General features: G+C 48.6%; 1 protein-coding gene across 3 annotated transcripts in view; it reads left to right on the plus strand.

Annotated features, from left to right (window-relative positions):
• Positions 1–6856: 6856 nt before the first annotated feature.
• The window catches only part of PIGO (phosphatidylinositol glycan anchor biosynthesis class O), a 73028-nt gene continuing 55779 nt past the window's right edge, over positions 6857–24105 (plus strand). For all 3 annotated transcript variants that reach the window (XM_075327059.1, XM_075327060.1, XM_075327061.1), the window contains exons 1-7: positions 6857–6942; positions 10773–11254; positions 12188–12331; positions 13303–13426; positions 19941–20100; positions 20222–20395; positions 21447–23013. In XM_075327059.1, coding sequence (XP_075183174.1) covers positions 10774–11254; positions 12188–12331; positions 13303–13426; positions 19941–20100; positions 20222–20395; positions 21447–23013 — 2650 coding nt within the window. In that variant the 5' untranslated portion in view covers positions 6857–6942; position 10773. The remainder of the gene's footprint in view (positions 6943–10772; positions 11255–12187; positions 12332–13302; positions 13427–19940; positions 20101–20221; positions 20396–21446; positions 23014–24105) is intronic.

Genomic DNA, 24105 nt, shown 5'->3' on the forward strand with positions numbered 1-24105 from the left:
CTATGCAATGAAACCACCTATAGCGCCACCTGGTGTAAAACAACGGAGTTAGCATTTTTATCTCGAAAATGGAACAAGATAGAGAAAAAAAGTGAATTAAAAAATTGTAGGGCATCATCAATGCAATATGAATCGACACCTTGCATACAGAAATGCTATGATATGAAACCTATGTCCCCCCCCACTCCCACCAAAAACATTGAATGCTGGTCACGCATATGGCGCTCATTTCAACTTTAATGCTCAAAGTGGCCCCCGTCAGCTGCAATGCACATCTGGACTCTGGACAGCATACTGTGTCTTGCTGCACGTTGTGCAATATGGTAGGTGACACGTTTGCACAAGCATCTGTGATACGTCGTCGTAGGTCCTGCAATGTTGGTGGAGGGGTCGCATACACCTGCTGTTTGATGTGACCTCACAGAAAGAAGTCCAATGGGGTCAGGTCAGGTGAGCGTGGAGGCCACTCCACACAGCCACCATACCCAATGACTTGTAGGAAGGTCTCCATGAGGTATCGCTTCATGTCCGCAGCCTTGTGAGTTTTACACGTTCTAATCATAGCATTTCTGTATGCAAGGTGTCGATTCATATTGAATTGATGATGCCCTACAACTTTAATTCACTTTTTTTCTCTATCTCGTTCAGTTTTCGAGATAAAAATGCTAACTCCGCTGTTTTCCACCAGGTGGCGCTATAGGTGGTTTCATTGCGTAGCGCATGGCTACTTTACTATACCTAGATATCACTTCTATGCCTATAGCTGCCGCCGTTCTCAAGTTAATGGCGGTGGACAGGATATGGGTGGACACACTGCATAATTACAAGGATGGATTGTAGATGCAGCAAGAGACGGAGATGAGAGACTCTGATTAAATTTTGCCATCTCTGACAACCTCTTAGCATTGTTCGTCCTTCAGGAATGTTGTCTTTCCCCCCCCTTTCTCCCCCACATGCAAAGTGGGACAGTAAGGTAGGTCTCGTGTTTTTGTTGTGCTCATGCAGCAGGCACAGTTTCACCAGCCTCACGACCTCAACATGTGCGTGTGCCATCAGCAGAACATTCACCTCTCCGTCCCATACCGCGTGGTTGGCGCATATATAATTATGGATGAGGCAAACAGTGGTATTAATAGGTAATAGAATCTAATAAATGTAGACTGGAAAATATATTTTAGTTTTAAATTGCAGCAGGAAGGACTGTAAGGAGAGAAACCTTGCCTATATGCCAATACTGGTAAACTATCCCCTCTTCAGAAGCTAGCCCTACAGTAATAAAGCCTATGTACTAAGGTCAAGGACTGCCAAAAATTAGGAGGTTCTCTGAAAGAGATGGAGAAGAGGGCCTCTGAATACATTTTAGGACAATGTTGAAAACATTCTGACTCAAACTGAGAAAAGATGCAGGCATTGTGAGGTCTAGCCAAAATGCCTATGAGGCACGGGTATGAGCCAGCTACAGCCGTACAGGAGAGTCTAATAAAGGTTCGTTCAGTTTTGAACACATCCTTAACTTTTGACTCCGAAATTGAGAAAACCTACGCATTCACTATACGTATATGTACAGTTAGGTCCAGAAATATTTGGACAGTGACACAAGTTTTGTTATTTTAGCTGTTTACAAAAACATGTTCAGAAATACAATTATATATATATAATATGGGCTGAAAGTGCACACTCCCAGCTGCAATATGAGAGTTTTCACATCCAAATCGGAGAAAGGGTTTAGGAATCATAGCTCTGCAATGCATAGCCTCCTCTTTTTCAAGGGACCAAAAGTAATTGGACAAGGGACTCTAAGGGCTGCAATTAACTCTGAAGGCGTCTCCTTCGTTAACCTGTAATCAATGAAGTAGTTAAAAGGTCTGGGGTTGATTACAGGTGTGTGGTTTTGCATTTGGAAGCTGTTGCTGTGACCAGACAACATGCGGTCTAAGGAACTCTCAATTGAGGTGAAGCAGAACATCCTGAGGCTGAAAAAAAAAAGAAAAAAATCCATCAGAGAGATAGCGGACATGCTTGGAGTAGCAAAATTAACAGTCGGGTACATTCTGAGAAAAAAGGAATTGACTGGTGAGCTTGGGAACTCAAAAAGGCCTGGGCGTCCACGGACGACAACAGTGGTGGATGATCGCCGCATACTTTCTTTGGTGAAGAAGAACCCGTTCACAACATCAACTGAAGTCCAGAACACTCTCAGTGAAGTAGGTGTATCTGTCTCTAAGTCAACAGTAAAGAGAAGACTCCATGAAAGTAAATACAAAGGGTTCACATCTAGATGCAAACCATTCATCAATTCCAAAAATAGACAGGCCAGAGTTAAATTTGCTGAAAAACACCTCATGAAGCCAGCTCAGTTCTGGAAAAGTATTCTATGGACAGATGAGACAAAGATCAACCTGTACCAGAATGATGGGAAGAAAAAAGTTTGGAGAAGAAAGGGAACGGCACATGATCCAAGGCACACCACATCCTCTAAAACATGGTGGAGGCAACGTGATGGCATGGGCATGCATGGCTTTCAATGGCACTGGGTCACTTGTGTTTATTGATGACATAACAGCAGACAAGAGTAGCCGGATGAATTCTGAAGTGTACCAGGATATACTTTCAGCCCAGATTCAGCCAAATGCCGCAAAGTTGATCGGACGGCGCTTCATAGTACAGATGGACAATGACCCCAAGCATACAGCCAAAGCTACCCAGGAGTTCATGAGTGCAAAAAAGTGGAACATTCTGCAATGGCCAAGTCAATCACCAGATCTTAACCCAATTGAGCATGCATTTCACTTGCTCAAATCCAGACTAAAAACGGAAAGACCCACAAACAAGCAAGACCTGAAGGCTGCGGCTGTAAAGGCCTGGAAAAGCATTAAGAAGGAGGAAACCCAGCGTTTGGTGATGTCCATGGGTTCCAGACTTAAGGCAGTGATTGCCTCCAAAGGATTCGCAACAAAATATTGAAAATAAAAATATTTTGTTTGGTTTATTTGTCCAATTACTTTTGACCTCCTAAAATGTGGAGTGTTTGTAAAGAAATGTGTACAATTCCTACAATTTCTATCAGATATTTTTGTTCAAAACTTCAAATTAAACGTTACAATCTGCACTTGAATTCTGTTGTAGAGATTTCATTTCAAATCCAATGTGGTGGCATGCAGAGCCCAACTCGCCAAAATTGTCACTGTCCAAATATTTCTGGACCTAACTGTATCAACACCAAAAAGGAAATATGCAAGCCAAAATAAAGATATATATATATACAAATATGCTTTAATAAGCAGAATTAAAGTATAATAAAAATGGACGGATGGTAAGAATAGGGGAAATCCGGCAACACCCTAAGGGTACGCTCACACGAGCGACAAATACGGACGAGAGCAATGCGAGAAATTCTCGCATTGCACTCTGACCAATACTAGTCAATGAGGGAGAGCTGTTGGTCAGCTTTTCTCGCATCCAGATTCTGGATGCGAGAAAAGCGGCAGCATGCTGCAATTTGATCCAGAATACGTCCGAGACTCTCCAATACAAGTCAATAGGTGCGAGGAAAAAACGGATGTCACACGGACCATCTAGTGACATCCGTTTTTCTAAATACAATCCAATCATGTAGCACAGAACACTGTAAATTCTCCTGTACATGACTGTAAATGAGTAACAGCTGCTGTGCAAAAAAACGGATTGCATACTGACAGCATACTGACAGCACACTGAGTGCACACTGATGACAAGTGAGAAAAATTCGTCCGACTATCGCAAACGAGAATGGGACCGTTTTTTAATACGTTCGTGTGAGTTCAGCCTAATACGAATAAATGGAACCCAGCATCACACAAGTGTGTGAAGATCCAAATCAACTTTAATAGGTACAAAGATATATGGCACCCCAAAACCGCATACAGACTATGGCTGGGCACCTTCGCGTGACCCCCGGGCTCTGTGACCTCTGATGTACGGTGATGTTACGTCAACTGAGGTGGGCCGCATTTTCCTCAGTGACTGGGCTGTGGGCGGCGGTTCACCGCTCGTCAAAGCACAGCGTCACAGGGCAGCATGTCGCACGTTCTCTCCATCGCTGTATATGAGGGCTGCTGGGCTGTGATGATCGGTGTAACGCCGCCCACAGCCCAGTGACTCATGCAGACTGGGGCTGGCCACGGTGATGTCAGGTCAACAGGAAGTTGACCTGACATCACCGGACATCAGAGGTCACGGAGCCCGGGGGTCATGTGAGGGGGTGAGTGGACCGCAATAGCACCGCTCACAGACACTATTTTCAACACAAGTTATTTGAGAGATACCTTGTTTCTCACCATAATATCGATGTGGCCAGTAATGAAAAGGGGTGAACCACTGGTAAGGGACACATGATGGCTGATCAGATAATCCGACATGTGTGGGAAAAGATGAGCTCCATGTGCTAGCCCGCATCAAAGGGTGGGACATGGTCTATAACGTACCGATACATCCAAGGTCGTAAAGTGGATAATATTTCGACTGACCCATAGACTTGCATTGCAGATTTTGATCTGTCCCTCAGATAGATATGACATTTCTCCATGATTATCCATGGACTGCAAATCATAGATATTTGAATGACCCCATTGACTATCACAGGTGTGAGCGCTTTTTTTTTCCAATTCACTTTCCTTTTCAATTTTCTAGTATTAGTTATTGTTTGGGGTTTTTTGCACCAAATTCTTCAATATGGCGCATGTGACTCCTGAATTTGGTGCAAAGTCAAAAATTAGCAGCCCCTCGTATATATAAGTCTTTGGCTTTCTGATCTTTTTTTTGTTTCTATGGTAACGAATGTTACATCACATGAAAGCCTTATGTGTCTAATATAATTTTTCAAAATTTTGTGTTTGTGGCTTATGGCAACCGTGTTCTACGCACGCGGGAAAACAAAATGGCGGAATCTAATGCGATATTCACAGCAACTGAGCGCAGAGGAGGGATAAAATTCTTGTTTCTGCAAGGAAAGTCCGCGAAGGATATTATTATTATTATTTATTATTAGAGTGTCATCAATTCCATGGCGCTTTACATGTGAAAGGGGTATACATAATAGGGACAAGTACAATAATCGTAAACAATACAAGACACAGACTGGTACAGGAGGAGAGAGGTCCCTGTCCGCGAGGGCTCACAGTCTACAAGGGATAGGTGAGGATACAGTAGGTGAGGGTAGAGCTGATATTCATGGCTATATGTCGCAGACATTGGGGGATCAATGCCCTTCATATTTCACAGTTAAGAACTGGGTTGCCAAATGTAAAACGGGCCACTTCAGCCCCAATGATGAGGAACGTCCTGGACGAGCGAGAGTGGTTGTTCCGGAGATGGTCGATGCTGTGCACAACCTCATACTGGAGAATGCACGAATTTCAGCTAAAGCAATAGCAGACATCATGGGGATTTCCCGTGACCGTGTTTGTGTTATTATCCATGAACATTTGGACACGAGGAAGCTTCTGCAAAGTGGGTCCCCAAATGTGTGACAACAGATCAGAGAAGCAGCGAGGGAAAACTTCCCGGTCCATTTGTCAGCGTTTCCAGACTGATAAGAACTTCCTGGATGGACCGGTCACTATGGATGAGACCTGGATTTATTTGTATGACCCTAAAAACAGAGAGCAGACAAAATAGTGGAGGCACAGTGGTTCTCCTCATCCAAAGAAGCTCAGGGTGCAAAAATCAGCCACTAAGGTGAGGGCGTCTGTGTTCTGGGATAAGGAGGGTGTGCTGCTAGTGGACTACCTTCACTAGGATGACATCATCAATGCAAGGTATTAGGTTGAACTTTTAGACCAATTGAAGGCAGCTCTGGAGGCCAAAAGCAGCAAGCTGTCCAAAGGAATCCTGCAAGACAATGCCTCCGCTCACACTGCACAAGCGACCACGGCAAAACTGGCAGAGCCGGGCTTCCAGCTCCGGCTTCACCAGATCTAGCTCCCTCTGACTATCATCTGTTTCCAAACCTGAAGAAACACCTCAAGGCTACCAAATTTCCCACCATTTCTGATGCCATGGCTGCTACGGATGCCTGGCTTGAGGCACAACGGAAATCCTTCTGTTTGCTAGGCTTCCAGAACTTGGAATACCGATGTAAGACGTGTGGTGACATCAGTGGAGAGTATGTGGAATAAATGTAAAGTTTAATCATCCAATCTCTTTTCTTTCTGGGTAAAGCCAAAGACTTATCAGCAGCCCCTCGTATAGTTTTTTTGTCATGAACTGGTTTTGTAAACTTTTAGCTTAAGAAGTCGTACGTTTCACAAAACTGCAAAATTGTACGATAGCACTTGTGTGCTCAAAAAACACACCGAGTGGAGGGGAGGGGGAGACTGGAGCGGAGAGGCGCCAAATTTTGTATCTTTTTTTTTTTTTTTTTTACTCACAATTGATAAATTGAATGAAAACATCTAGAATCGCTAACTTTTCCCACAAAGCAGTAAATAGCACAAACAATATAAACAAGCGCACATGACAAAAGTCAAAAAGGGCACAAAAATAATAATGAATTTGGTGCAAACAAAAAAAAGGGAAAAATGCACAAAATTAGAGAAAAAAAGCGCAAAAACTATCAAATCGAGGCCATGAAAATATATGCATTCAAATAAAATAAAGTTGTAACTAGAGGTGGACAATCCCTTTAAGCCGTACTATAAATCTCAGATTATATTCTCTGAAAACTACTCCACTGCCTGAAGGTCAGCGCGCAAGCGCAAACTAAATACCACTGAGCGTGCGTCATCAGGCTGCAATACTATCTCCCGCCTGTAGATGCCGCTAGGCGGCGCTTTGGTTTTGTGTCCTCTCTGTGTTTGCTTGTCCTCTCTGTGGTACCGTTGCCGTGGTGACGCTGCTCTGCTCTTCCGGGTTGTCCTGACCTCAGAATCAATGTGAGGACGGCGCAGCGGCCGCAGGTGGCAGGTACGGAGGAGGGGGCCGGTACTCAGCGGTATGACCGGGGACCGGCATTTCCCGGGCCTCCATTCTTACTAGTCACGTTATTATATCATTCTGCTCACTTTAACCCCTGCAGCTCTGTGCTCAGCCCGGGGGGACACAGATTTGGGTTATTACAGGGCTATTCTATATCCAGGGTCTATGTGGTTGGGGAGGATTCTCACATTGCGTCTTTTCCCCCTGTTTTGTCCACTTTTGGTACTGGAGGACGATATATGGGCCCTTTGCAGCCCAATATCTCATGATTAAGCAAAATTCCAACAGATTTGGGGCCCCTACCCTCCTAAACCCCAATAATATGTCCGCCCCTGGTATTTGGGGTCTTTGGTAGAGATGAGCAAATCTCTGGAAATTTGATTTGGGTAGATTTGCTCTGAGGCCTATGATTGGCTTGTTATAGTCACACTTTGAGGGATGCCCCCCCCCCCCCCCTCCCAACCCCAAAGACTAGAGAATGGAATCTGGCCTGGAAACCGCAAGTTCACTTTATTCTTAAAGGGAACCTGTCACCAGATTTGGTGACTATAAACTGTGGCTTATACGCCGACACTGCTGTATAGACATCACGTAGGAGACGCCGAGACTCCTGTATAGACATCACATAGGAGACACCAAGAATTATGTATAGACATCACATAGGAGACGCCGAGACTGCTATATAGCCATCACATAGGAGACGCCGAGACTGCTATATAGCCATCACATAGGAGACGCCGAGACTGCTGTATAGCCATCACATTGGAGACGCCGAGACTGCTGTACAGTCATCACTTAGGAGTCGCTGAGACTGCTGTATAGACATCACGTAGGAGACGCCGAGACTGCTGTATAAACATCACGTAGGAGACGTCGAGACTGCTGTATAGACACGTAGGAGACGCCGAGACTGCTGTATAGACATCACGTAGGAGACGCTGAGACTGCTGTATAGCCATCACGTAGGAGATGCCTAGACTACTGTATAGACACGTAGGAGACGCCGAGACTGCTGTATAAACATCACGTAGGAGACGTCGAGACTGCTGTATAGACACGTAGGAGACGCCGAGACTGCTGTATAGACATCACATAGGAGACGCTGAGACTGCTGTATAGACATTACATAGGAGACGCTGAGACTGTGGTATAGACATTACATAGGAGACGCCGAGACTGCTGTATAGACATCACAGAGGAGATACCGAGACTGTTGTATAGACATCACGTAGAAGACGCCGAGACTGCTGTATAGACATCACGTAGGAGACGCTGAGACTGCTGTATAGACATCACATAGGAGACGCAGAGACTGCTGTATAGACATCACGTAGGAGACGCCGAGACTGCTGTATAGACATCACGTAGAAGACGCCGAGACTGCTGTATAGACATCACGTAGGAGACGCTGAGACTGCTGTATAGCCATCACGTAGGAGATGCCTAGACTACTGTATAGACATCACGTAGGAAACGCCGAGACTGCTGTATAGCCATCACATAGGAGACGCCGAGACTGCTGTATAGCCATCACATAGGAGACGCCGAGACTGCTGTGTAGACATCACGTAGGAGACACCAAGAATTCTGTATAGACATCACATAGGAGACACAGACTCCTGTATATACATCACTATTAACATCCCGATACTGTCAGTGGCCAGTGTCTGATGTAATTCAGTGTTGTGTGCGCTGTGGTGTTTAGCATTGAATGCTTCTTGTGCGCACTGTACAAAAAAATGATAGGTCTGGCGGACGAACGAGTGTGGTGGTAATTTGCATAAAAAAAATCTGCATGAGAACTTAGCCGTACATATACACATACCATAATTTTATTATATTGCAGTATATTGTAAATGTTGCAACCATCTGACGTATATTTATTTTATATTGTCGTGAAAGGTTTTAAGGGGATCTCCGGGCTTATAATTTTGCTGTTTTATACTTGGGATAGGATTTCATGATCACATTGGTGGCCCCCAGCACTCAGCACCCCACCGATCAGCTGGGATTTGCTTTAGGATTTAAGCACTGAACAGACCTGGACTGGAAAACTCCATTGCAGTGTAGCTGCCGGGTACTACAGATCTCAGCATCAGGCGCTGCCAGACCTACCTCCAGTCTGTGTGTCAGACCCCCACCGATCTGATATTGAAGTGTCTATAGAGTCCCTTTAAGAATTGCTATTTATAGTATTGTGACCAATGACCTATTGACAGCAAAACGTAACGGTGACCACTCTCTGCTTATCCTTTTTGACCTCTCTGCCGCCTTCGACACTGTTGACCACCATCTCCTTCTCTCTATGCTCCATTCTATCGGCCTAAAGGACACTGTGCTCTCCTGGTTCTCTTCCTATCTTTCTGGCCACTCATTCAGTGTATCATTTGCTGGCTCCACATCTTCTCCTCTTCCTCTCACTGTTGGGGTCCCTCAAGGCTCAGTCCTTGGCCCTCTTCTTTTCTCCCTCTACACTGCCCCAATTGGAATGACCATCAGCAGATTTGGCTTCCAGTACCATCTTTATGCTGATGACACACAGCTATACACCTCATCCCCTGAGCTCACCCCCGCTGTACTACAGAACACAAGCGACTGCCTGACTGCAGTTTGCAATGTCATGTCTGCTCTCTATCTGAAACTTAACCTTTCCAAAACTGAACATCTTCTTTTTCCCCCGTCCTCCAACCTTTCTAAACCTGACATCTCCATCTCTGTGTGTGGCACAACGATAACTCCTAGGCCGCAGGCCCGCTGTCTGGGGGTTATACTTGACACTGATCTCTCCTTCACCTCCCACATACAATCTCTTGCCCGCACCTGCCGCTTGCACCTCAAGAACATCTCTAGAATCCGCCCCTTTCTCACAATGGAAACGACAAAACCCCTCACCGTGGCCCTGATCCACTCTCGCCTTGACTACTGTAACTCTCTATTAATCAGTCTCCCCCCTAACTAGACTCTCTTCTCTACAGTCCATCCTTAATGCAGCAGCCAGGGTCACCTATCTGGCTAAACGCTACTCGGATGCCTCCTCTCTGTGCCAGTCATTGCACTGGCTGCCCATATATCATAGGATTCAATTCAAACTGCTTGTTCTCACCCACAAAGCTCTCCACAGTGCAGCACCCCCCTACATCTCCAACCTCCTCTCTGTCTATCATCCCACCCGTTCTCTACCCTCTGCTAATGACTTTCGACTAACATCCACACTAATTCGAACCTCCTACTCCCTGATCCAAGACTTCTTCCGAGCTGCACCAAACCTCTGGAACGCTCTACCCCAAGAAGCTAGGACGAATCACAACTTCCTCAGCTTCAGACGCACCCTAAAAACACATCTCTTTACGGCGGCCCATCACACTCCCTAACCAAACTAAATTCACATAGTCCCGCTACAACTTCTCACAACATAACCCCACGTCAAACTCCATGGCACCCAAATGCATCTCAAGATTCTGGCCAACTGGTCCAGGCAGCCATTATCTATCCCCCATTTCCTTGTGATGGCTGGATTGTCATTGTAAATAGGCACTTGTACCTTGCCCCCCCCCCCCATATCTCATTGTAGATTGTAAGCTCTTATGAGCAGGGTTGTTTTTTTTGTTTTTTTTCCTCTAAATATTGTATTTTCCATAATTGTTACTTGCTGGTATACGATCCTTCTGAATTGTAAAGCGCTGCGGAATATGTTGGCGCTATATAAAGATTATTATTATTATTACATTAAGCCCGTCCTATTCTCTTAGCCTTTATGACTATAAGGCTGCGTGCATGTGGTTGCTCATTGTATCGTGCCTCTTGCTCTGATCTTGCAGGATGAAGAGGGTGCCGCTGCTTGTCTTCTTGGCCTGGCTCTCGCTCTCCTTCTACTCCGGCATTTGGCTTTTCATGAGCGGATTCCTTCTGATGAGAATTGAGCTTAATAACCAGAGTCAGTGCTCCTCGCCCCCATCTCCTGCGCTCCACCTCCACGCCGCTCCCTGCTGGTTCCCGCAGAGGTTTGATAAGGCCGTTATAGTCATTATCGACGCTCTGAAACACGACTTTGCCCAGTACAACCCAGAGAACACCAACCCGAAGCCATATGAAAACAAACTGGGTGTGATCCACCATCTCACCACTTCACAACCACAACATGCCAGGCTTTACCCTTTCCGGGCCGACCCTCCGACCACCACCATGCAGAGGATTAAAGGATTCACCACAGGTTCACTGCCAACGTTTGTGGATGTGGGCAGCAACTTTGCCAGTTATGCCATTCAGGAGGACAACCTGATCCATCAGATGGTACAGAATGGTGCGTGTTGTCACAGTGGAGTATTTTCATTCATAATTCTGTGCTGGTCCTGAGAGATGGATATGGGCAATAAACAGCATTTGCCTATATTCAAAGGGGCATAAGCCTAAAGTGGGTTGTCCACTACTTTGATATACTGCATACTTCCCAGGTGGCAGTGCACCTAGGATTTCACTGTGTTGAGCGCCTTTGCTGGCTGCCGGCAGTGTTTTCTCTGACTGGTCTCCTCGAGATCAGTGATTGTTTTGTCTTGTTGGTCTAGTAGGCATTGCTTCCCACCTAGCCAGAATCCTACTCTACACTGATGAGGGGCAACACCCCGAAACAGCTGTCTGTGGATGGATACTTGGCCTTGGTATTTCCCTTGTCATATCTTTAAACTCGTCAAAAAGTTGGATATTGACTAAAAGGGCCACCTAAAATGGTGGTCTCCTAAAAGAGCCACTCCTGGGTCCTTCCCGGAGGGATATCTGGCTATTCTCTGTGTCGAGACTCCTAATAGAGGCTCCATGAACCTTTTTTTGATTTGCATATTTCCCAGGGGGCAATACACCTAGGATTTCACTGTGTTGAGCGCCTTTGCTGGCTGCCGGCAGTGTTTTCTCTGGCTGGTCTCTCCGAGATCAGTGATTGTTTTGTCTTACTTTGAAATAGATGACCAAACTTTAAACTAGATCAGCAATACCAGGTGGGTGGTGGTCCGACATCTGTGACCTCCAATGATCAGTTGTGATCAGCTTTGTACACCGTTTTAGAGCTTTTTTTTTTATTTTTGCCCTGGAGGGTTGTTGATCCTAGATCCCTGTGCTTTTAGTTTCTGACATGTCTCTCGTGGACCTTCTAATTGATATTCTAGGATTTAATATATTCTGTAAGTTACTATGACTGTCGTCACTGGGCTATGGATGAATTCTGCATTGATCTGTATTACAGGGAAGAGAGTGGTGTTCATGGGGGATGACACCTGGGACGGGCTGTTCCCCAAAAAGTTCTACAAGTCTTATTTCTTCCCATCCTTCAATGTAAAGGACCTCCACACTGTGGATGATGGGATCTTACAGCATCTGTACCCAACCGGTGAGTAACTTTAACTGGAGATTTTAGCTCTTCGAGACCCACAGTTTCATATTTTGTAAACAAATCATTCCGGGTGCAGGACAGTCGCTTTCCTGTAGATGTGCTAAAAGATTTCTGATTTGCCTTCTTTTTTTTTTTTCTTCCATAATCTTTGTTTTTCTACTATCATGGGGGTATTGTAGTCATTAGTTCAGGACTGATCAAAATATTTCAAGGGGAAATATCCCAAAAATGATCTTGGGATACATTATTGGGGTATATCAGAAGAGCTCATCATTGAAGTCCATGAATTGGGTCTTTGACAATGCTAAAACGTGCAAGTACTTTACAGCCACTTAGAGGGGAGTTCCATTCTACAAAATGTATCACCTGTCTACAGGATATGAGCCTCACTGATCGTCAGAGCAGAGAATTGGGGCCCTTGGTTTTTCCCTGACCACAGCCAGGAAGAGCAGTGGCATTTCTGAGAAAAGCCACCAGGGACTGAGCCACATGGGGGACTAGTCAGACAGGCGGGTCCCCGGCAGCTCCTCCCTATCTGCTCTTCTGGAGTGACAGGTATCCCCATACCCCAGTGACCTGTCAGTCACTGGCAGTAGGTGGGTGTTTTTCTCTGAAATGCCGCAGCGTTTCGGCGTTAAACATGTATGGCCTATATGATGCCGCCATGGATCGGACAGACTCTCTTTAATATGTTCCCTCCCTTGATAAACTGATAACAGGGTGTCGCTCTGTGACCGGCTGCAATATGTGGGAGCCTAATGGCAAGCTTTTCAATCCTCTGAGTTGTCACCTTAGGAAAAAAACGCTTTACACAACATCTTGGATATAATCTGACTGTCCATGAAGTACCAACCCCTGTATTGTCCATAGCTATAACCCCTCTGAGTAAATGTTCTCTGCCCTAATAAATACCCCTGTAATCGAGGACATCTTTTCTAATCCAGACACCTTGTGATTTGTCTGAACAGTGGATGGAGGAGACTGGGATGTTATCATCGCCCATTTCCTTGGCGTTGATCATTGCGGGCACAAGCATGGTCCGGACCATTCAGAGACTGCCAAGAAACTGATTCAGATGAACCAAGTCATCACGTGAGTGCAACTATTTATTTCTTTGTCGCTTCATTGGGAGACCCAGACAATTGGGTGTATAGCTTCTGCCTCTGGAGGCCACACAAAGTATTACACTTTAAAAAGTGTAACCCCTCCCCTCTGCCTATACACTCTCCCGTGTACCACTGGCTCCTCAGTTTTAGAGGTACTCTGTGTCCCCATAGGGGATCGCACAGAGAGCGCACCTTCTTCCCGGAAGCCGCGGTAGTTGTAAAACTGAGGAGGCCGGTGGACTTCCGCGCCGACCGTGCCTGCTTGTCGGGCGCGGCCTCAAATTTAGTCCCCGGCTTCACCGCGGCCTAGTCGCAAAAATCCCGCCCCCGGGCCTGCCTGTCAGGGGTAAGGGCGGGATTTCCGACATGACGTCGGATGTGAGGGCTGGAGCATCCTGCATGTCTTCCTCCCCCCTCACTGACCACTGTGGGGACCCCAGATTCCCGCTCTTTGCTGGCGCCGCCCTCGGCCCCACTCCTTCCCTGAGAGCTCCGGCGGCCATTTTCTGGCATTCTGCCTGTGGTTGCTTCTCAGTGAACACAGCTCAGCGGCTCCGGGGGATCCAAGACAGGGAATCTGGAGGACACACTCCGCTCGTTAGCGGTCGGTAAGCCACACCGGTCACCCGGTGCTGGCCCCCCTGGGGTGCCGGAATAGATACATATATATATAATAGATATATATATCTGTTCGGTCAGTCCGTATACCCTTTTCCCCATATACCCTCAGTGGTCACTCTCCTAGGAGACAACAGCATGTCGTCCACAAGGAGCAAAGCTACTAAGGCACAGGTTTTTTTCGCGGCCTGTACCTCTTGTGGGGCTATGTTGCCTGCGGGATCCACATACCCTCACTGTGAGCAATGCTCGACTCCTGCCATGCTTGCTCAGCCGGAGCCTCGGGCACTGGTGGGCCCCTCGGCTCAGGTAGACCCCCCTGCTCCCCCTGAGCAGGCTGCAGGGACAGAGTCACCGGTGTTGGCCTCTTTCGCTGAGAAACTCTGTCTCTTTCTCAATCCATTGCACAGTCTATGGACAAATGGTCTTCTAAGCTCCTTGAGGCATTGCAGTCCAGATCGGACCTTTCACAGACCCAGCCCCTGTTAGCTTGTCTCCTCCAGGCCCCTCTCGGTCCGCGCCGCAGCGCGTTCCCAGGTTGGCCCCTAGGTCTCAGGCGGAGGACTCCTGCCCGGACCGCAGTCCCAGACCGGCTAAGCGGTCTCGATGGGACTCTTCCCCGACTTCCTCACGCTGCTCGGAGCTTGAGGACTCTCAGGAAGACGAGGCGGACGTGGGAGCTCAGGGCTCTGACCCTGACTTCGCCCTTAACCTTGATACACCTGAGGGGGACGCCTTAGTAAATGATCTTATCTCGTCCATCAACCAGGTGTTGGATCTCTCTCCACCGCCTCCTCCCGTAGAGGAGTCGGCTTCTCAGCAGGAGAAACACCAGTTTCGGTTCCCCAAACGTACGCGCAATACGTTTTTTGATCACTCTAACTTCAGGGATACTGTCCAGAAGCCCAGAGCGGTCCCGGACAAGCACTTTGCTAAACGGCATACTGACACGCGTTATCCCTTTCCATCTGAAGTCGTTATGGGTTGGGCTTACTCTCCCAAGGTGGATCCTCCAGTCTCCAGATTGGCTGCTAGGTCCGTTGTGTCTGTTGCAGATGGCTCATCCCTGAAGGATGCCACTGACAGACAGATAGAGCTCTTGGTGAAGTCCATCTATGAGGCCACGGGCGCGTCTTTCGCCCCGGCCTTTGCAGCCGTGTGGGCTCTCCAAGCAATCTCGGCTTGTCTGGCTGAGATTAATGCTGTCACACGGAATTCTGCTCCGCATGTTTCGTCTTTGACCTCTCAGGCATCTGCCTTTTCGTCCTACGCCATGAACGCCGTCCTGGACTCCACTAGCCGTACGGCTGTAGCATCTGCTAACTCCGTGGCAGTCCGCAGGGCCATGTGGCTGCGCGAATGGAAAGCAGACTCGGCTTCCAAAAGGTTCTTAACTGGTTTGCCCTTTTCTGGCGACCGTTTATATGGCAAACGATTGGATGAGATTATTAAGGAATCCAAGGGAAAGGAATCCTCCTTACCCCAGTCCAAACCTAAGAAACCTCAGCAACGAAAAATACAATCGAGGTTTCGGTCCTTTCGTCCCTCCGCCAAGCCCCAATCCTCTTCGTCCAACAGGCCGGAGAAAGGCCAGAGGAACTCCTATGCGTGGCGGTCCAAGTCACGCCCCCAAAAGGCCGCAGGAGGCACTGCCTCCAAGACGGCCTCCTCATGACTCTCGGCCTCCCCTAGCCGCATCCTCGGTCGGTGGCAGGCTCTCCCGCTTTGGCGACGCTTGGTGGCCACATGTTCAAGACCGATGGGTGAGAGACATTCTGTCTCATGGTTACAGGATAGAGTTCAGCTCCCGTCCTGCGGCTCGTTTCTTCAGAACCTCCCCGCCCCCCGCTCAGGCCGACGCACTTTTTCAGGCAATGGACGCTCTAAAGACAGAAGGAGTTGTGATCCCCGTTCCCCTTCAGGAACGTGGTCGCGGCTTTTACTCCAACTTGTTCGTAGTGCCAAAAAAGGACGGGTCATTCCGTCCCGTTCTGGACCTCAAGCTACTCAACAGACATGTGAGAACCAGATGGTTTCGGATGGAATCTCTCCGCTCGGTCATCGCATCGATGTCACAAGACTTCCTAGCATCGATCGACATCAAGGATGCTTATCTCCATGTGCCGATCGCACCCGAACATCAACGTTTCCTGCGTTTCGCCATCGGGGACGAACACCTTCAGTTCGTGGCGTTGCCTTTCGGCCTGGCGACAGCCCCACGGGTTTTCACCAAGGTCATGGCATCCGTCGTGGCGGTCCTGCACTCTCAGGGCCACTCGGTGATCCCCTACTTGGACGATCTCCTAGTCAGGGCCCCTTCTCGGGTGGCGTGTCAACAAAGCCTTACCGTCGCTCTGGCAACTCTCCAGCAGTTCGGGTGGATCATCAACTTCCCTAAATCCAAGTTGACACCGACCCAATCACTGACTTACCTCGGGATGGAGTTTCACACGCAGCCAGCGGTAGTCAAGCTACCGCGGGACAAACAGCTTTCTCTGCAGGCAGGGGTGCAATCACTTCTTCGGAGTCAGTCACACCCCTTAAGGCGCCTCATGCACTTCCTGGGGAAGATGGTGGCAGCTATGGAGGCAGTGCCATTCGCGCAATTTCATCTACGGCCACTCCAATGGGACATTCTCCGCAAATGGGACAAGAGTGCGGCTTCCCTCGACAAGAACGAAGAACGTCTCTCTTTCCCTTGCGACCAAAACATCACTTCAGTGGTAGCTCCTACCCACATCTCTGTCGCGGGGAAAATCATTCCTACCCCCAACCTGGGCTGTGGTCACCACGGACGCGAGCCTGTCAGGTTGGGGAGCGGTTTTTCTCCACCACAGGGCTCAAGGAACCTGGACTCCGATAGAATCGTCCCTTCAGATCAATATTCTGGAGATAAGGGCAGTATATCTAGCCCTATTGGCTTTCCATCGTTGGCTGGAGGGCAGGCAGATCCGTATCCAGTCGGACAACGCCACTGCCGTTGCATACATCAACCACCAAGGCGGCACTCGCAGTCGTCAAGCCTTCCAGGAAGTCCGGCGGATTCTGCAGTGGGTGGAAGACACAGGCTCCACCATCTCCGCAGTTCACATCCCGGGCGTAGAAAACTGGGAAGCAGATTTTCTCAGTCGTCAGGGCATGGACGCGGCGGAATGGTCTCTGCACCCAGACGTGTTTCGAGAGATCTGTCGCTGCTGGGGAACGCCGGACGTCGATCTCATGGCGTCACGGCACAACAACAAGGTCCCGGCCTTCATGGCACGGTCTCAGGATCACAGAGCTCTGGCGGCGGACGCGTTAGTCCAGGATTGGTCGCAGTTTCGAATGCCGTATGTGTTTCCCCCTCTGGCGATGCTGCCCAGAGTACTACGCAAGATCAGGTTCGACTGCCGTCGCGCCATTCTCGTCGCTCCAGACTGGCCGAGGCGGTCGTGGTATCCGGATCTGTGGCATCTCACGGTGGGTCAACCGTGGGCACTTCCAGACCGCCCAGACTTGCTGTCACAAGGCCCGTTTTTCCATCTGAATTCTGTGGCCCTCAACCTGACTGTGTGGCCATTGAGTCCTGGCTCCTAGCGTCTTCAGGTTTATCTCAGGATGTCATTGCCACCATGAGACAAGCCAAGAAGCCAACGTCCGCCAAGATCTATTACAGGTCTTGGCAAATCTTCCTGTCCTGGTGCACTGATAACGGTTTTCCTCCATGGCCGTTTGCCTTACCCACTTTTTTTTCATTCCTTCAATCTGGAATGGACAAGGGTTTGTCCCTCGGCTCTATCAAGGGCCAAGTATCGGCGCTCTCCGTGTTTTTTCAAAAGCGTCTAGCCAGGCTTCCGCATGTTCGCACGTTCCTGCAGGGGGTTTGCCACATGGTCCCACCTTACAAACGTCCGTTAGAACCTTGGGATCTTAACAGGGTCCTGACGGCTCTTCAAAAGCCACCTTTTGAGCCGCTGCGGGATGTCTCTCTCTCCCGTCTTTCTCAGAAGGTGGCCTTCCTGGTGGCAGTCACATCACTTCGGAGAGTGTCTGAGCTTGCAGCGCTGTCATGCAAAGCTCCCTTCCTGGTTTTCCACCAGGATAAGGTAGTTCTGCGTCCTGTCCCGGAATTTCTCCCTAAGGTGGTATCCCCTTTTCATCTAAATCAGGATATCTCCTTGCCTTCCTTTTGCCCTCATCCAATTCACCAGTGTGAAAAGGATTTGCACTCTTTGGATCTAGGGAGAGCACTCCGGTTCTACGTGTCTCGCACGGCGCCCCTGCGCCGTTCAGATGCGCTCTTTGTCCTTGTCGCTGGCCAGCGTAAGGGCTCTCAGGCCTCCAAGTCAACCTTGGCTAGGTGGATCAAGGAGCCGATTCTCGAGGCCTACCGTTCTTCTGGGCTTCCGCTCCCTTCAGGGCTGAAAGCCCATTCTACCAGAGCCGTAGGTGCGTCCTGGGCATTGCGGCACCGGGCGACAGCTCAGCAGGTGTGTCAGGCAGCTACGTGGTCTAGCCTGCACACTTTCACGAAGCACTATCAAGTGCATACCTATGCTTCGGCAGACGCCAGTCTAGGTAGGCGAGTCCTTCAGGCGGCGGTTGCCCACCTGTAAGAGGGGGTCGTTTTTCGGCTCTTTCGATTGAGGTATTCTTTTACCCACCCAGGGACTGCTCTTGGACGTCCCAATTGTCTGGGTCTCCCAATGGAGCGACAAAGAAAAAGGGAATTTTGTTTACTTACCGTAAATTCCTTTTCTTCTAGCTCCTATTGGGAGACCCAGCACCCACCCCTGTTCCCTTTGGGCTGGTTGTTCTTTTGTGTACACATGTTGTTCATGCTGAATTGTTCTTTTGGTTCATGGTTTTCAGTTCTCCGAACATCCTTCGGATTGAATTTACCCTAGACCAATTTATAAGTTTTCTCCTTCCTGCTTTTGCACCAAAACTGAGGAGCCCGTGGTACACGGGAGGGTGTATAGGCAGAGGGGAGGGGTTACACTTTTTAAAGTGTAATACTTTGTGTGGCCTCCGGAGGCAGAAGCTATACACCCAATTGTCTGGGTCTCCCAATAGGAGCTAGAAGAAAAGGAATTTACGGTAAGTAAACAAAATTCTTTTTTTTACTGCTTGTGTTACATTTTAAAGGGAACCAGTCGCCAGGTTTTTCCTTATAATCTGTGGCCACCACCAGTGAGCTCCTATATACAGCATTCCAGAATACTGTATATATGAGCCCAGGACACTCTGTATAATGTAAATAACACCTTTTATTATACCCACCTAGGGGGCGATCCGGTCTGATGGGTGTTAATGCTCTTGATCTGGCACCTCCTCCATCCTGTGGGATTGCCGTCCTCCTGCCCAGCCTTGTGACCCCCCCCATGAGCATGCGCATCATTTACAGAGAGACCTCCATTGTGCTCCTGAGTATGCGCTAATGTTCTTTGACCTTTCCTCGCGCCTGCACCTTAAAGTACTTTGCTCTTCTCTCAGCATGACAGATCAAAGTGCGCATGCGCAGGAGCAATATGGAGGCCTCTCTGTGAATGACTCGGGGTGCATCATGCTCACGAGGCTGTGAAGGAGGACGGCGATCGCAAAAGATGGAGGAGGCGCCAGACTGAGAGCAGCAACTCTCATCGGACTGGACAACCCCCTAGGTGAGTATTATAAAGGTGGTCTGTACGTTCTACAGAGCGGCCTGGGCTCTTATATACAGTATTCTAGAATGCTGTATATAAGAGATTTCTGGTAGTGGCTGCAGCTTATAGGGGAAAATCCTGGTGACAGGTTCCCTTTAATCAAGTTATTGTTGATATTCCAATACATTCACCATCCACAGACAATAAATGTTGCAGATGCTCTAAATGTTCAGGTAAAAGAGTTATCTTCTTGCTCAGGTCACTCATAGAGCATCTGGATGAGCAGACGCTGCTGGTGGTGGCCGGAGACCATGGAATGACGGACACCGGAGACCATGGAGGAGACAGTGAGAAGGAAGTGACTGCGGCGCTTTTCTTGTACAGCAAGGCTCCTTTGTTTGATGACCAGTTACACACGGTATTTCCTTAGGGGATGGTGGTCAGAAGAGGGTTAACAGATACTGAGATCTAATCTTACTATAATACCCCCTATCTGGAGAGAGCATGCTAACAGTAGTTTGTTTTTTTTTTCTTTTAAGGACCCTGTAGCAGTTCCTCAGGTGAACCTGGTGCCGAGCCTGTCGCTGCTCCTGGGTATCCCCATTCCATACAGTAATCTGGGAGCGGTCATTGACGACCTGTTCAGCTTCCCTGAAGATAACCTATCTGCTCTGCTTACAAAGACCAGCGCCTACCACCTAAATGCCCAGCAGGTACGTTTACACATGTATATTACAATACTGTATTTATTGCCCAGGTTTACCTACATTTCTCTACCCTTTTTTTTTTTTTTCCAACTGTAGCACGTAAATGCCATAACTAAGATTGACCCCCCCACCAAAAATAAATGATATAAAGCAATAAAGCATTCAGGATTGCACCTAATATTATATTAGACCAGTTGTCTCAAGCCTGTTGTGGCTCTCCAGCTGTAATAACATGTCCTGACAACTCCCGTATACTATAACAAAGCCTTCAATGAAAGCTTCTGTTGCAGGCACTACATTAGTTCTATAGCCCCCTTATGGGATCGCCAGATACTGCAAGTCTTCAGAGTGGCTACGTCTGATAATGCATTGTCTAGTTTGCTCTGTTGCATCCTGCATTAATGTGCTTGCTAACTAGTGCCTTTTCGGGTCACAACTTTAATGACTAGTCCAATGTTTAGGCCGGGGCCACACGGGGACTACTGCGATCCTCGCATGACACTTGGCTCACGCTGGCAGCACAGCGGGATCCGAGTGTCATTGTGACTGAGGTCCGATCGTGCGATCGGGCCACAGCTGCGGGGGGCAGGCCGGTGCTGAGGAGGGGCAGGTTGGCTCTGAGGAGGGGAGGGAGGGATTTCTCTCCCTATCTCCTTCGTTGCCGGCTATTTCCATTCTTGCTCTGCACTTGCATTACACCAGTGTACTGCGAGTGCAGTGCGATGTTTTTCTCGCCCCATACACTTGAATGGGTGCGAGAGAAATAAGGATTGCATTGCACCCGCAGCACGCTGCAATTGTTTTCTTGGTCCGATTAGGGCTGAGAAAATAATCGCTCATGGGTGCTGGCACATAGGTTAATATTGATCTGAGTGGAATGCGATGTTTTATCGCATTCCACTCGCTCCGATTTTCACGCCGTGTGTCTTAGGCTTTATGGCTGACCCCCATCTGCCCCTTCCCGTGCTGACTGGTCCATGGTTGCTTGTACTTGCCCTCTGATGGCCACTTGTAGTATCAGTGTTTTCCTACATCTGCAGTTTGCTTTCTCTCCTAGGTGGCTCGCTACCTGGACTCCTATTCTCGAGCTGCTGGGGACCTGCCCTCTGAGAAACTGCGAGCTCTGGCGGATATGTTCTCCTCGTTGACGGCAGAATATGAGCAGCTTATGTCACAGCGGGAGCAGCAGTCTGAGCAAGAGCTGGACGCTCATCTGAAGAAGATCATACTCGTGCTCCAGGACTACCTGAACCAGGCCAGGAATGTCTGCATGGAGTCCTGGGCTCGCTTCCACCCGGTGCACATGCTCGTGGGCTGCGTCATGCTGCTCACCTCCTGTTTCCTCTGTTACATTATCTCTGAGGCTGGAGCAGCCGTGACTTCGTCTTACAAGTATTTCCTGGGATATCCTCTCCTCTTTTCTTTATTGGTTACTGCCGCGCTGAGCCTGGCGTCCTGGATGTCCATGGTGGCACTTGACCTAGTAACCCTTTGTGCCGCAGCCACTGTGCTCTCCCAGATCATTTTTTACTTCAACTTTCAGAGAAAGAAGTGTTCACAGATGACATGGAGGACGCGTCCTATGTATCTTCTACTGTCCGGCCCTTGCGTTGTCCTTTTTTTTCGTTGCTGTTCCCTGTTTTCAGACAGTTACGTGGTGGCGGAAGGGAACGTGGCACCTTTTCTTCTCACGTCTCTGCTCTCGGTGATCGTGGTGAAACTACATTGGGATGGCAAACTAATGCTGCCTACATTTACCCCCCTAGGAAGTGAGTCTCTGAAAGCGTCCCTGACCCTGACTTACAGGAAGGATGGCTCCCGCCTTGTGTGGTTACTGGCAGCATTGGGGGTTTGTGTTCGTCTGTCTGGACTTTTCCATAATTGCCGGGAGGAGACTCCAGATTGTCAGCCGGCCTCCTTCTTGTCCCCTCTCTCCAGCGTTCAGGACCCTCAGTTGAAGAACTTCTACTATGTTTGCTGCGTCGTGTGTCTCGGCTTCATGGTCTTCCTCATCAGAAAGTGGCTGCAATATTATGGAAACCTGAATAGTTCCTGTCCGCTGGTGCTGTATGTCCGATGGGGCCTTTCTCTGATTGTTTTAGGAATCGCTTGCTACTGGGCCCTGAGCTCGGGGGCAGAAGATAGCCTGGCAAAACTGCGGGCGTTCACACAGCTTGCTCTAGTGACATGTCCTAGAGCCATCTATGCCATGGCTGGATTGGGCCTCCTCCTGGTGTTGTGGGACCCTATAACTGTCTATATGAAGAGCCGGGCCTCGGCTGACAATGACAACACAGTAACAACTTACCGCGGAGCCCCCAGCTCTGCAGCCGAACTGCAGCACGTAATCCCCCAGATCTACAGGAAAATGCAGCGAACGCTGAAAAATCGCCTTCAGCATGGAGGTGAGGGAGAGGATAGAAAGAAGACAACCTCAGTGGAAGCCTACGGTCTGGGCAGCGTGTACTCCGCCACCGTGCTGATCACCGTTTCTATCCTGACCCTGATCCTGATATTGCTGCACAGCGAGAGGCTGACTCCGGCCTTTCTGCTGCTCCTATTAGAGGCCTTTGTTATATTGCAAATCCACGGACACGTCGCCAACCTTTACAGTGATGGCGCTGGTAAGTAAACATACATTTCAAGACTGTGGCCTCGATTGTGGCATTTAAAGGGATTGTCCAGCTCCAAAAGATTAAGGCTGGTTTCTCACATCCACTTTTTGCCGTCAGGCACAATCCGGCTAAAAAAACTGATGCGACGGATCCGGCGAAAAAACGGATCCGTCGCTTCAGTTTTTTACATACGGTCCTTCCGTTTAACAGTTCCATTGTCATACTGAGCATGCTCAGTTCAAAAAAACGGATCAGTCGTTGGATTCTGTCATATGCTGGATGACGACGGATCCAGTGCCCATAGGCTTCCATTATACAACATGCCGGCGTGGTCCGGTTTTTTGCCGGAGACAAAAAACGTTGCATGCTGCGTCCTTTCCGGCAGCCGGATGAAGAAATTTTGCTGGTTACGGAGGACGCTGCATTCAACGCAAGGCCATCCGGCACAATCCGGCTCTAATACAAGTCAATGGGGAATAAAACTGATCCGACGCCGGATTGTGCCTGATGGCGAAAAACTGATGTGTGAAAGCAGCCTAACACAATAAATCATTCCCCATATCCGCTAGTAACTGGGCACGGACGACTGACTCATTTCAATAGCTAAGACTGCCCTTTTCTATTTTATATCTTATGGATAGCCAGAGAAGGGGCTTGTGCAGCTCTTTAACTGGTCAGCCAGCCCCCTTCCCACCAAGGACTTCTTAGATGCTGACATAGTTTCCTAAATCTTGTAATAATCCAAGAACAAAAGTGGAGCTGTGGGGACCGACAGTAACTGCAGATTGGGACGGCAGCTTCCTTTCCGCTTGTCTTTGGCACACTAGACTATTCCCTATGTCATCACCTGGAGGGGGCTGGCTCATTTCAGTAGCTAGGCCAGCAAACGTCTCCATAGTGTCTGATGCCAAATCTGAGAAGGGGGCTGGCCTAGCTAAAGAAATGGTCCCACATCCGCCCCCGTCCTCACACACAATCCTAATTAGGTGCTGAAATTCTCTACTGTGTTAACCCCAAACCAAAAGTGGAGCTGCCGAGACTGACGCTGATAAAACCAAAAGTGGAGCTGCCGAGACTGACGCTGATATCTGCACATGGATA

The sequence above is a fragment of the Anomaloglossus baeobatrachus genome, chromosome 1 (genome assembly GCF_048569485.1).
Source record: "Anomaloglossus baeobatrachus isolate aAnoBae1 chromosome 1, aAnoBae1.hap1, whole genome shotgun sequence".
In the NCBI taxonomy this organism is placed as follows: Eukaryota; Metazoa; Chordata; class Amphibia; order Anura; family Aromobatidae; genus Anomaloglossus; species Anomaloglossus baeobatrachus.